We start from the raw sequence: 14,898 nt of genomic DNA, 5'->3' as shown, positions 1-14,898 counted from the left end.
ATATATATATATATATATATATATATATATATATATATATAAGTCTGTCAACTGTCCCAGAAAATCAAATAAAAGGTATCTGGGAGACAAGCATTTGGCAATGATGTATCTTGCTGTAATGAGAGTACTTTTTAGGCAGCCTATTCAGTAATCCTGAATTGTGTATATTAATGGATTGTAACTATGAAAAAAGTCACATGGCCCTTTATTGGAATTTGTTTGTCTTTATTATTACAATAGCAAGTATTTCAAAATGTTCATAGCCTAATCTGGGTTTCAGCAACAGGTCATGGTTCTAAAGAATCATTTGTCATGTTAATCTTTAGTTTAGTTCCTATTTACATGTAACTGAAACCTGATCGTTCTACCATAATTCTTGTTATGCAATTGTGAAATGAAATCTTTGATATACCAATGTTATACACAGTTGTGGCCAAAGGTTTTGAGACTGACACAAATTTAGATTTTCACAAAGTTTACTGCTTCATTTTTTTTTTAGATAATTTTGTCAGATGTTTATATGGTATTGTGAAGTACAATTATAAGCATTTCATACCTTGTAAAAACCTTTTATTGACAATTACATCCAGTTTAAGCAAAGACCTCATATTTACCGTGTTGACCCTTCTTTTTCAAGACCTCTGCAAATCACAGTGGCATGCTGGGTATCAGCTTCTGCTGATATCTGTCAAGACTGGCCACCCTTCTGGCGTCCCTGTTTCCCTGTTGCGTCTGTTTTCCTTTACTTCCTTGTTCCTTGGTTTTGCTTTCTCCACCCTTTGTCTGTTCCTCAATTCCAGTCCTTGTTTTGGTTCTCCCTGCTCTTATGTTCACCTGTGTCTGGTTAGTGCTTAAGTGTCTTGGTTATTTAAGCCCTGTGTTTGGTTTCCCATATTGTCAGTTATTTTGGTAAGTCTGGTCGTGTGTGGCGTTGTCATCGTTATCACCGTCCTTGTTTTATTTGTATACTTAGTTTGTGTGTTACTTTGCTTCAGTGTTTTCTTCCCCTTGTCTCTGTTTATTGGCCTCCCGTGTTTGTTTGGTTTTTTTGGGGGTTTTTTTTTAAACCCTCGCTCATTAAATAGCCTCCTGCATTCGCGTTTTGCCTCTCACCTCGTCCCTGCTATAACGTTACAATATCCAGCTTTAATCAGTGATTGGAATTGATCAGAGTTTCTGTGTTTTTGTTTACCCATCCTCTATTTGAGGATTGACCACAGGTTCTCAATAGCATTGAGATTTCTTTAGTTTCCTGGCCATGGACCCAAAAGTTCAATGTTTTGTTCACCGAGCCATTTGATTATCATTATCAGGACCGCGTACATGTCGTCTCCCTGGGAGGGCATTCCAGTTAGATCAAAAGATACAGGCTCTTCACTAGTATCAAGTATAAGAAAATCTAGCACAGAGGGCAAAGCATTTTCCACAGTCGCAATATTTAAGACTAGACTGAAAACCTGTACAGTCAGGCATTTTTTTTAAAAGTTCTTACTATCTTAGGTAAAGGTGTAGTTCTGGGGGTCCATGGGCACTGAGAGTTATGGTAAACTGTGATGTTATGATGCTTTGTTATGCTGTTGGCCCGAGTGCCGCAGGGCATGGGGCAGGACACACAGACTCTCTTGACGGTGAATGACGTTTATTAACGTTAACGTAGACAACAGATGGCACTCACAAGACATCTACGGTGAACATGATTACACATTAACAATGAACAAAGAGCACATACACATTAATGGTGAGTACACAGACTAACGTTACGGCTACAGCGATGTTTACATAGATCGACTTTAACACATAAGTAGTGACATAGCTACTTATGCTACATAACTACAATGACCAACAAGGGTGCACACACTGACAGGGGTTTAAATAGACAAACACTTAACATTTACCCTGTGCATGTGTGTGCAATCCCGGGCGGTGTGCTTACAAAACAGTACACATGTGAATCCCCCTGCATGCGGCGGACCGTACCACATAACTTGTGGGAGGAGGAGCATTCCCTCACATGCTGTCACTTCACCTCTCTTTTGTCACTCAAGTTTGTTGACTGAGAGCACTGCAGTGCGAATGTTCCAGGGTGCCCTTGAGGTAATAAAATGATATTATAAGCAAAAAAATGCAGGTGGTTTAAATTAAACTGTGATTATGTAGAAAAAGGCCTATGTATGCGTCAGTGTAAGGCCTCAGAAGGCCTCTGTGTCAGGCCTTCAGAGGTCTCAGTCAATGGCTTCAGTATAAGGCCGGGACATCTTGGCCTGGAACCAGAAGAAACAATATTATCACGATGGGCACCGGTTGGTTTGAATGAGATCACTTTTTAAAAATAGAGAACACTTCATGGTTGGGTATAATGGTACCACACTCGACGAATGTGTATTAAGATCGAGCCCCCGCCCCCAGACCGTTAGACATTCTCCGGACTATGCCTCATTTGTATGTTATATTGAACAGCAAATAAACACGACATCTACTATTCTTTTCAATTAATTATTGAATCTGCATCTTTATTTTTTTTATTCAAGTGTACTTAAGAATATTACTGGAATTTGGGAAATATCAAGCAACCACACCCTCATGCCTGTGTTTCCTTCTGGCTCTATTCTTTTAGCTGTACTGCCTATAACTAGATCTTCTTGAGACCATCTTTGCACATTATAGTTTATATTGTTAATACTGTAGTGTCCGTTGTCAGACGGATGGAGGAGGAGCCCCCCCTTTGAGTCTTGGTACCTATCAAGGTTTCTTCATGGTCTAGGGAGTATTTCACTGAAACTCGCCTTTGACTTGCTCACTGGGGGCTTGGACTCTGACATTTCTAAAGCTGCTTTTTGACAACAACTGTTGTAACAAGCACTATATAAATAAATTTGACTTGACAGTTCCTTCCAGAGCTCCCTAGTATCAGAATCTGAAGCTGCCTGTAGCCTGGGCATAATGTTGGACAACAAGTGTAATGTACAGTTTTTAGAAGAGGCCAAATCTGCACTGTCTGTATCTACAGATGAAGACTGTGGACCATCTCCTGGCACAGGTGAACGTTTATAAAAGGTGAAGCTAATAAAAGTATGTCCCATTGTCAAAAGTGTTGTTTTGTGCAGCATAACTGAGTGACATAATAACCAACCTCACACAGGTCATTTTCTGTGCAGGCTATTTCGGGGTATAAACGACTGATGTAATTAAACTAAAATATATATATATCCTACTTACTCAAAGACTCAAGCTAAGTATGTGTGTGAAAAACAAATGCTGTGCCCAAGAACAGTAGGAACAGTTCAGCTCTGCAGAACTTAATGAAATATAGAGAAATTAAAGAGAAGGAAAGGAGACAATTTTTCAAGATTCGTTGAAAAAAATAAATAAAAGAAAACAGTAAAGTTACAGTGATTTATGTGAAAAATATTAGCATTACACATCATACTTGATCATTTTCCTATTTCCATGTCTTTTGTCTAATCCAGATTCTTATTGGAGTCATGATGAAGGGAAAACACAACCTCAGGCCAGCCAGAGGGAAATCATTGCCCTCAGATATTGAACCTAACTGGACATCTGAGTAACTTTTGCCTGCTGCCACCAAAAAACCCAGAGACTTCAATCAAGACATGGAGGATGCAGAAAACATCCTGCTGTATCCATTAGCAAGAAACACAGTGAGCATGTGAACATGTGCCTGCCCTGGTAGTGAAGGCTGTACTGCCACATTGTGTCATATCCCATACACAGTACACTCTGTATATATAATCAGAGTTTTTATAAGAACATACTTAACGTGTGTTAATATATTACAATAACTGTAATTATTATAATGTTTATTGTGTTAATGTATAGAATTATTTGTAATATTATTGATTTATAATATTGTTATTCTGTATCTATGTGTTACACAACCACACACACACCCATACCCACATGCACCACACACTCTCCAATCAACTTTGCATCTCATTAACATTTTACAGTGGTATTTGGCACTTCACCACCTCATTCCAATACAGCTCGGGCCAGACACCCTGTAACAGTTCAACCCATACCGAACTGCCATAGTGCGCCCAGGCTAGTCTTAACCCCCTACTGAAGGCTGCATACCCGGAAAATAAATGAACAAGCTCACGGAGAGAAACTACACGGAACAGTACAGATAAACAAGCAGCAACGCAGAACATAGAACACTGAATAAATGCAAGAACACCGACACCAGTTTAGTATAAACGACAGCTGCTAGGACCAACGATTAGCGACAAGAGCAGAAAAACGCAAGGTTTTAATATACAAGCTATTGAGAACGAAACTGGAAACAGGTGAGAACAATAACAGGAAGGTAAAACCAAACCAGGCGCGGAATTAACGGGGAAGCAAAGCAAAACAAAGGCACGCGGATGGTAACCCAGGAGATCTCACAGATTACTGCCCTCGTGCCTTTGTTTTGCATATTTTCCTCGATATCGTGACAAACAGTCGTTAAAAGGTAAGTTATGATGAGGAATAGATAAAATGCTCGATGGACGGCAAAAAAAAAAGATTCTATGTGAGGCTGAGCTGTAAATATTATTTAGAATAATACATTTAAATACGTGGCAGATTAGGTAAACCTCATTGCTTTAATACATGGATACTTCAGTAAATGTGGTAAATTTAGTCCTGAAGAATTTGGTCGTCATATGAATGTGATGGAAGTGATGGTCCGATGTATTTAATGGGAAAATGAGCAAATATAGAAGCTTGGTTCTTTTTATTGTATTGGTCATGGTGCAGTACTCATGTTGGGGTACTGACTGACTGATAACACCATTTCATTTTCGTTTTAGTGTGAAACTGAGATGAAACAGAAAGAGTCACTAATACTGACGCCCACAGTGACCAGAAAAGTTGTCTCTGCACATGGGCAGGGGGACACAAGAGTGCATGGGAAATCAAGCTCTCCGTTTAAAAAAGCATGTTTGGTGCTGAAGATCTGGAGTTTGGAAATATACTGGATCATCTGTCGCTTCGCCAAGGCCTTTGAATACTTCACTGCATTCATTGTAATTCTCAATGTAGGCATACTCACGGCTGACACCTTTGATATCGTTTCTGTGTATGCAGGTATGATAACTCCCAAAGATGCTTTTTATCTTACTCGAATTTCTATTTTGTTTGGACACGATCTCGAAAAAGGGAATTAATTAGAACTTGTAAAAGTTCCTTCTATGCTAAAGATAAAGCCATCCCAGTCATATTACAATGAGTCTAATAACTGCAGTTATTTCTCTATGTTTATTTATACGGTTGTACCAGGTTGGTTTGTCTCAGCATTGGATAGCGTCTTCCTGGGAATCTTTCTGATGGAATTCATGCTTAAGTTCATAGTGTCAGGTCATCTATATTTCAAAAGCCTCTGGAATGTTTTGGGTGAGCTGATTTATTATTGATGGGCATATACAACATTGTCTTAGGATGTCAACGCATTTCTACAAAATACATTTGTTGTTATTAAAGGTGTAGAATGATAAGAATAGACTGAGTCTCTCTCTCTCTCTCTCTCTCTGGTTGTTTTTCCCAGATTTCATCCTCCTTCTGATTGATCTGGTAGAAATGTTCATGGAAAGCATGGAGGCTGAAGGAAGTGTTACTGGTTTTTCTGCACTCAGGATTTTTAAAGGACTCCGTGCAGCCAGAGCTTTACGTGTTCTCAGAATAATCCGGTTAGGAAATCCACCACTCTCTTGCCATACTGTGAATGAATCAATACAACTAGTGATGAAATGCATTTTCTCCCATTTACATTAATCTTTTTTTTTTTGTCCATTCCTTTTACGAATGAAAGCTACGATCAACATCAGAAGGCTATGCACATGTTTTCGGTCAATGTGTCAAAAACACTGTAGTAATCATATATTCAGTTTCCTCTTAGTTGAGGGTTCTCACTCCTGTTTTTCCAGAAACCTCCAGAGCTACCAATTAGTCTTGTCCACCTGTCGCCAGTCACTTCCGTCTATGAGTTCCATCATCCTCCTAATGGTCCTGTTTATGCTCATGTTCTGTGTGATATTCCGCGAGACGTTCAGCGAGACTGATCCAGAGCGGTTTGGAAGCATTTTCAGCACTTTATTCACCCTCTTTCAGCTTCTTACAGTGGATGACTGGTTCCTTATCTACACCACCAGCAGAGCTCGAGGTTTGTGGCCACATCTTCTTACTAGACATCAGCTTGGTACAAACATCATTGTTTCCTAAGAGATTTCCTAAGAGTAGGAATTGTGAATTTAAAGTAGCTGCATTACTTTTTTTTTTCTTCCAAATTTGAATAATAAATTGGGAGGTGTGCTCATTTGCACATTGGGAGTTTAACAAATGTTTTTCTACAGGGGCTGCTGGGATCATTATTTACCTGATCCCTTACATCTTTTTAATGAATTACATCCTCCTCAAGTGAGTTAATTGATGTAAATTTTTTTTGTCATATTAAATGAGTTCCTTATCTTGTGTGCAGTATTTGCTAACTGTAACTTTCCGTTTCCCAAGTCTTGTGATATCAGTGTTCGTGGACAATTTCAAGATAGCCATCAAGAACAGGAAAGCAGAGAGGCAAAGGATAGAGGAGACTGAAGAGGTAAGGAAGGAACACTTGTAATGTGGAAGAGGTGATGTGTAATGTTTCAGCGTTCTAACTAAGGATGCTGTTGCTTTCAGTTCCTAGATGTGGACGAAGATGAAGTGCAGAGCCAAATGAAGATCGGTAAGTGAGCCAGAGACTATGGAATGCATGACAGTCCATTTGTGGGAAGGGGATGGGTTTGGGCTCAACTTATGTCTTGTTTTTACATCTCTGAGTGTAACAATGCAGAATGTTACCTTTCATTTTAGGTGACCCCATAGATTTGGTTTATTCCATCAATAGTGGGGTATTTATTCACATTATGGTCACAGGGCATTCAGTTCTTTCAAAGATATTAAGTCTTGTTGAAGATGGAGCAAAAATGAAACAAACAAAACCTTAATGGTATTTACTTGCTGGATTACCTTTTGTAAATATTATTATTATTATTATTATTATTATTATTATTATTACTTATGTGTAGTTATGGTTTTTGATTTTATTATAATTTCATATGGATCCCTCTTAAATTTGCATTGGTTGTATTGATTCCATTTACCATTGACTCCCATAGCTTCAGAATGATTAGTCTGGCTAAGAAATATAGTTGTAAGAATAATTTTTTATTTATTGCTCTTTTTATTAAAATCTTTTAATGTCAGTCGGCTACCACAAGAAAAGAGGCTTTGTGCACTTTGCCTGTGTGCTCTGTTAATATGCTCTGATGGTGTCTGCTGATGGTTCTTAACTCTGCTCTGGATTTCATACTGTAATATTTTCAGACATGCTGACACAAACATGAGGCTACATCTACTCTTCACTGTGCTGTGCTGTTTGGATTGCTCTCACTTTGACAGATCTGGATACGAGTGCACCTGAGACAAATGAGAAGGTCCACCAGGAGACTCTACAGTCCTCCTCCCTCAGATATAGCAAGAGGTGAGAGAGACACCTTTATGTACCCTGTGCCTGTACGTTGGCATACCAAGCATGTTAATGTGATGGGCAAATCTTGATGCCTGAACAAAACTCAAGGTTGCAGCCTCCTCAAGGTTGTTTGCAAAAAATCACTATTAACAGTATTTATCTGTCTGGAGGGTCCAAAACCTTTTCAACTGAGATGATATTGCCATAACATCAAATGATCAAATTTCATATTGAATAAAGTAACACATATACATATACATATACATATTTTAATTGCTCTGAAGGATCTTGTTTATGATTACAGGAAAGCAGAGCTGATGGCCAGATCTCTTCAAATACTTGCAGCTATTGAAGAGAGCCAGCAAACACTAAGGTCACAAAGTGCTTTGATGAACAAACTGTTTGTCAAGGCATTTGAGGTAAGCCTTCCACAAATATATGCTACTACAGGTATGACAGTCCAAATAGTTCAGCAACAAATCTGAGAAACCTACATTTTTAGCTCAGAACATCCCAACTCAGTAGGTTTATGAAAAGTTATTTGAGGTCTAAAAAAAATATTTGGTTACTATGTGAATATATAGCGTAACTTAATATTATGTCTCCAAACTGATAAACCTTTCAGCAATATAGCACGTTTAAGTGCTGCACAGGATGCAGCCAAATAAAGGCAGTGCAATGCCCTCACATTTTTTACCCTCCAAGGAAGCACAGTGTGAATCTTGCCTTATCTATGAATATAGCTATCTTGGCAAGAAAATCAAAGACTGACATCTTCTCAAGAATAGCTGTAGACAACTGATAAATTAAAGAAAAACTTGAATAAATGAATGAAGGAACACAGTTGGTGCAGATGCTTCCAGATTATATTCCAACTCAAACACACTGCTATCAGTGGAACAAACTTGTCAACTGCAGGACCTCTGGAAAAGAATGAGAATTTTAATTGAATTACATTGTTCAGGGTGGCCAACTGACTATGTAGATAATTGCTAAAGTTTATGTATATGTGTATATATAATATATGTTCACTGTAATAATGAAATGTAATTATTCTTTGTCTACTTATGGCTTATGGTCCATCACTGGCCTTTAGGGAGAATAACTCCCCATCATTTGCATAAATACTACCTGTATCTTACACTGTTTGATCTCCCCTGCTATCCTGTTACAGTCTTCAAGTGACTTAGACTGTCAGTGCAGGAGATTGTCAGTAACAGCAGTCTGTCGACGCATACAGATAGAGAGATATTATAGCAGTTGTGCAGTGCATAATACCCCCATTTCGAACATGAATGCACACTTGCCTCATTAAGGAAATGTGGGGGCTGAGGTGAACTGGGCTCATTATGTCAAACTGAAGCTGATAATTTACAGAATTACAGTGGAATGCCTTCTAATCCTCAGGTGGCCCAGATTTCTCAGTACTACCAGTCTGAGGGGACCAAAGCTAATCTTACCAGAGCAGAGATTGTCATAATTAAATGCATCCAGACCTTTCACCTGCATGAACAGTTCCATGAAGAGAGCAGGGGACTGCCAAAGTATACCATCAAGGACCTAGTTGGTATGTTGACAGACCTTTCAGGACAATGGCTGCTGTTGGCAGCATTTCAATTGCCCTCAAATGGATATTAGTTAGAGGATATAGTTCTTAACGCCCAGCTCACTAAGATCAATTTCTTGTGCAGTTTAAGGCTGGATCCTGTTCTGTCTCACTTGGTTCTCAGAGTCTGGGTGAGACTCAATTCTCAGTAGTTCTTAGAACTACTGAAACTAACCATTTTAAATATGTGGCATGAATCCTCTATAGACCTATGTATTGCACCTGTCACCTTATCAAGGAAGATTATATCATATTATATCAAACTCTATTTTCAAAATTGATACTATGCCTTACTGCCTGATCTGAGAGTCAGCTCTGACTTTGCCATGTCTTGTAATAATATTAAATGCACAGACCAGGAATTATACACCGGTCTGAGAGGAAGGGACTCCCACCACCTGGTAGCATTTGACATCTCAGCCCAGAGACGCACAGGCATAACTATGGAAGACCACAGACTGGCACGTCTAAAGACCCGCCATTCCAAATACCCCCCATTGGATATATTTGCACACTGGATCCTCGAGAGTATCCTCATGTCACCTTCATTCGCAAAGCTGAGTAGTGGAAAAAAAGGGGGCCTGCTATCTGTTTTCTCTTCACATGTGGATTGGTAGCTGACTAGATTACCGAACATTAAATGTTGGGTCATGTTTATGATGCATTTTGTTCACAAGAAAAAAAATTTCTTTCCCACAAAATGAAAATATGTCTTCCTTAATCATAGTACTTCTAGGTAAGTTCTTCTCAAACATGGTGATGCTCCTGATCTTTTTGAATTCTATTATTCAGCTGATCCAGGCAGGTGAGGTCCAGGTTTATTTATCAGGTGACTAAGATTTGTATGAATGATATTTGAGGAAGAGATGCTGATTTGCATGGTTTATATCAGTCGGTCTTTCTTTCATAGCAGTTGGCAGTCCTGCTTCATATCTCCTCACTTAGCACAATTTTACCATTTGAATTCTAAAAAATGCAATTACATGACTAGCAGCATGACTTGAAAGATGGTTTTAAAAACTGTTCAAGAGTAATAAATACATTTACATGTCTGGCATTTAGTAGACGCTCTTATCCAGAGCGACTTACAAAAGTGCTTCGTCATTTACTCATAGAATACATCCTAGCATGTACAGTAGGTTAGAGTCCAAGATACCAAATGATCTAGAATACTGTAGAAATACAAGTAGTACAAAATACATAAGCTCTATCTTAAACAATGATGTGTAATAAACAGTAAGTACTAGAGTTTGTTAGACAACCTCAGTGTAATAAACAATACCCTACAATAAGTACTAATTTAGTCAGTCAATGTAGGAGCAGTTGTCATTTAAATATTCCACAAATATATGGGTCTTCAGTCTGCATTTGAAGACTGCAAGGGACTTTGCTGTCCTGACAACAAGTGGAAGTTCATTCCACCATCTGGGAGCCAGGACAGATGCTTGTCTTCCATGAGACTTGAAGCATGGTATTTCAAGCCAAGCCATACTTGAGTTTCAAAGTACTCAAGGTATGGATCGGGCTTTGACCATTGACCCTTATGTATGAAGGGGCTAGTCCATTTGATTTAAAACCTTGAAGCTTGCCTCCTGCAGCTACTGGAAGCCAATGAAGGGAGCGCAGCAGCAAAGTAAAGTGTGAACTTTGTAAGATTGAAGACCAGTCGTGCTACTGCATTCTGGACAAGTTGTAGCAGTCTGATGGCACTCAGAGGAAGACCAGCAAGTAGCAAGTTGCAGTAGTCTAGCATTGAGATCACAAGAGACTGCACAAGCTTCCTGTGAGAGAAAGGGCTGAATCCTTCGTATGTTACAAAGGAGGAATCTGCAAGACTGGATTAGATTTGAAACATAAATTGAGAACGACAACTGGCTGTCCAGAGTTATGCCCAGGCTACAGGCAGCTTCGGATGGGGATACCAGGGAGTTCTCGAAGGAAACAGTGAGGTCATGGTAAGGGTTGGGAGTACCTGGGATGTACAGAAGCTCGGTTTTACTGGGGTTGAGCTTCAAGTGGTGGGCTGTCATCCATGATGCAATGTCAGTAAAGCATGCTGAGATACGTCTGGACACCTGTATGTCAGAGGAAAGAAAGAAATAATTGAATATCATCGGCATAGCAGTGGTAGGAGAAACCATGAGGAGATATTACATCACCAAGAGAACAAGTATACAAAGAGAAGAGAAGAGGGCCTAATACTGAGCCCTGTGGAACACCAGTGGAGAGTCTACATGGTTTGAATGTGGATTCTTTCCATGTCACCTGATAGGACCGTCCCTCCAGATAGGACTGAAACCATTTCCATGCAGAACCAGTCACACCAAGCCTGGAGAGAACTGAGAGTAATAGACCTTTAATGAGAAATAGACCTTTAATGAGAAATAGACCTTTAATGGAGAGTTTTTCTTCCATATCCCAATAAATATGATGACATGCAATACATGGTCCACTGTTTTATTTACTTAGAGATTTTCGACAAAATGGAACCACATTTTCAGATTCTGGCGATTGTATTGGATATTCTGGAGTCAGGAATACTAGGAATTTTCTTCCTGGAGATCCTGCTCAAATGGTTGGACAATTTCTGGCAGTTTTGGAAAAGCTCATGGAACATCTTTGATTTTTGTGTCACTATCCTGGTAAGTGCGATGAAGCTGTGTGTAAGACAGCTGTCCAAAGTGTAATATTTTTGCAAGCCTTCACAATGTCAACCCTTTATATTTACTAGAGGGGGTTGTCAAAACAAGATTTTCTGTATTTGCCCCTTTTATATGTTTTGTTGTATTAGTCTTTTATCCCAGAGATATTGAAAGCCACCAGCAATTCACAGATGGTTCATCTCAGCTTTTTAAAGTACTTCCGCAAACTTCGCGTCCTCCGTTGTTTGAAGGTGGTGTCTAAATATAGACCAGTTCGGGTTGTTGTGCTTGCCATCTCCCGATCTTTTAAGGTTTGCAGAACTGTACAAATGCAGTTCGTCTGATGAATACAAACGACTGTAATGAGTCTACTGAAAAGGTTATTGTATTTCCCCAGGCTGTGGCCAACATCTACCTGCTCCTGTTTGTGTTTATGTTCATTTTTGCACTGGCTGGAATGAATATTTTCCAAAACTACAACCGCTCCAGTGCTGAAGGGTTAGTTTTCAGTGAAAGTTTTAGGTGAGTTCATATTTGCTCAACGTTTTAATCACAGCAGGTTAATAACTCTAACATTTCTAACATGAATAGGCAATATTTTCTATTTTAATTAATATTCAAACAGTATTCAAACCAGAAAAATAAAGGTGGGTGGTAAATAACATGCTGTAAAAGTTTTACTAATGTCAGATGTAATCACTTCATTGCTATAATAGGCTATAATTAATTGGAAAGAGAACCACTGTAAAGGAACAGGAATTTAGATAATTATGTTTGTGTAAATATCTCTTTGCCTTTCTCCCAACTCCTACTAGATAAAAGGTTTTCTAATAAACAATGGGCTACTAATTGATGACTGTCTTCACTTTGGATAGCATGTAGATGACCTCTCATTGTTTGATTTTCTTCACCGTTCTTTGGGGCATGTTGAAAAAGCTAGTGAAGATATGATTTATGGCATGCAGTATATTTATTATTACACTGTATGACTCAACTATTTAATTAGCCCCCTGCTAAACAGTTATTAATTATTTACTTCCTGCAACTGGTTCATGTCTGACTATTTGCCTACACTTGCTGCTCTGTTACTTTGGACCTACCAAGACAAGTATCTTTAAATGTTAGAGGTCCTGCTATAACTTACACAATTATGTGTGATGACTGATTATGACCATGTCTCACATATTTGATTTGATTGCCAGTGTTTTTGTTTGTCACACTGTTGATTCTGTTCTCTAGTGATCTTTCTGCTGCATTCATCACACTTTTTATGATTTTCACCCTGGATAATTGGCATGCCCTGCTGTCGGAAGTGCAAAAGGTTCCAGAGCTGGACAGTATCACCTGCAGCCTTTACATCATTTTCTGGATTTTTATTGGCTCCTTCATATTCCGAAACATTTTCATTGGCATTATGAGTAAGTTACACTACAGATCATTACGATACCTGAATGAAATGTGGTAAAGCAGTAAATTAGTTTATTGCCATTTAATGAACAATAATAGTGTGCTAAATCCATGTTGTATGGCTATAGCAAATACATTCAATTCTGTAAGGAGTGAACTCTCCAAAGTGGTCGAACAAATTGAAATGCAGCATAAGACAGATCTTTTCAAAGCAGAAATCATAAAGAGGTGTGTAGTTCTTCCATACAGTAATTTTCTACATAATAGAAAAATTATATAGAGAGTATATATTAAAAGGTTTTGTTATTTCAATTTTAGGAGATTAAGCCAACCAAAGATTCCTGTGTAAGTAATCTTCCCACATAGATGGGAAACCTCACTTGGCCCTACACAGTTGCCTTTTTTGGTTAGTATGAGACATTTTCTGTTGTACATGTTTGCACCTTTGTCCAGACTTGCCATTATACCCGAGGAACACGAGGAGTCTCTCTCCACCAAGGAGTCTTCACTGTCTATGACCTCCAGTGCGCACAACAAGAAAGAGAAATTAGACTGGGAGACATATGTGGAGGAGAACATGCAGGCAATGTGGCTTCAGAAGGAGGACGAGAAGGTGATGTGGCCCAAGGACCTTCTCCTTAGGTACTATGTGTTGATGAAGACACTCCAGGACATCCTGGATACGAGGATGGAGCTGCAGAACCTTTTAGGTAAACCTTGTGGTTTATAGCACTGAAGATGAGAGGTAGCGTTTTAATGTGTTGTGAATAACCACCTTTTTGTCTCTGTCTTCCAGTTCAGCTATTGCTTAACATGCAAGATTCCTTTTCCTCGAAAGAGCCTTCTCCATCATTCTCTAGTTAAAGTGGAAAAACATATAGAAATGTATATGAGGTCATTTATATAATAAAAGGATTTTGCAATGTTACATGGGCTTGCATTATGTTGTATTGTGTTTCCTGACAGGTCCAGTATGGTGGCTAAAATTCCATTTAGATGTAATTCAATGTATGTGGTTTAAATGTGTGTTGAGGATAGCATTCAGTACACCACATGTCATTGCATTTGCTTGACAGGAACTGATCTGACTTACACAATTAAATTTAATTCATGAACATTCCTACAAGCTTGCAAATCACTTGTACTGACTACAGCCAACATCCAAAATATTTTATACGCAGTGCTACAGTACTGCTAACTGTACTGTAGATCGTCTGTTTGGTTTTGGGTGACCATGTGATTCTGCCTTATTTTAAAGGCATTTCTGTGCATCTGTATATCATATATCTTTCAGTCATGGTTTAGGCCTCATCATGGTACAGAGACAGCACTGATTAAAATAGTTAATGGCCTGTTGTTGGCTTCTGACCAGGGTTTTTTTTCTTTGCTTATATTGTTTGATTTGAGTGCAGCATTTGACACTATAGATCGCAACAGTTTACTAGATAGACTCGATTAGGGATAATAGCCCTTTGGGATTAGGGGAATAGTCCTTTCCTGGTTTATATCTTATCTAGCTGGTTGCTACCCATTTGTTAATATAAATGGAGACTTTTCAGCATACAACAATGTTAGACATGGTGTCCCACAAGGACCTGTTCTAGGGCCTTTTTTCTTGATATATGCTACCTCTAGGTGACATTTTACATAAACATTGTGCTAGTTTCCACTGCTACACTGATGATACTCAGCTATATGTCTCAGCCTATCCAGAGGACATATATCAGCTTAGT

General features: G+C 38.8%; 1 protein-coding gene across 1 annotated transcript; it reads left to right on the top strand.

The window, feature by feature from the left end:
- Positions 1-4,382: 4,382 nt before the first annotated feature.
- LOC113589988 (cation channel sperm-associated protein 2-like) lies at positions 4,383-14,072 on the top strand. The gene is made up of 21 exons (XM_035526895.1): positions 4,383-4,474; positions 4,815-5,091; positions 5,284-5,397; positions 5,549-5,690; positions 5,928-6,163; positions 6,354-6,417; positions 6,511-6,598; positions 6,679-6,724; positions 7,441-7,522; positions 7,815-7,929; positions 8,918-9,077; positions 9,522-9,644; positions 9,853-9,921; positions 11,520-11,779; positions 11,908-12,069; positions 12,156-12,280; positions 12,998-13,176; positions 13,294-13,393; positions 13,484-13,510; positions 13,619-13,875; positions 13,962-14,072. The coding sequence occupies exons 2-21, from the start codon at positions 4,827-4,829 to the stop codon at positions 14,027-14,029; spliced, it is 2,682 nt and encodes an 893-aa protein (XP_035382788.1). The 5' UTR covers positions 4,383-4,474; positions 4,815-4,826; the 3' UTR covers positions 14,030-14,072.
- The last annotated feature ends 826 nt before the right edge of the window (positions 14,073-14,898 follow it).

This window comes from Electrophorus electricus, chromosome 6 (genome assembly GCF_013358815.1).
Source record: "Electrophorus electricus isolate fEleEle1 chromosome 6, fEleEle1.pri, whole genome shotgun sequence".
Lineage (NCBI taxonomy): Eukaryota > Metazoa > Chordata > Actinopteri > Gymnotiformes > Gymnotidae > Electrophorus > Electrophorus electricus.
The sequence above is the reverse complement of the archived record's forward strand: the minus strand, read 5'-3'. Positions and strand labels throughout refer to the sequence as shown.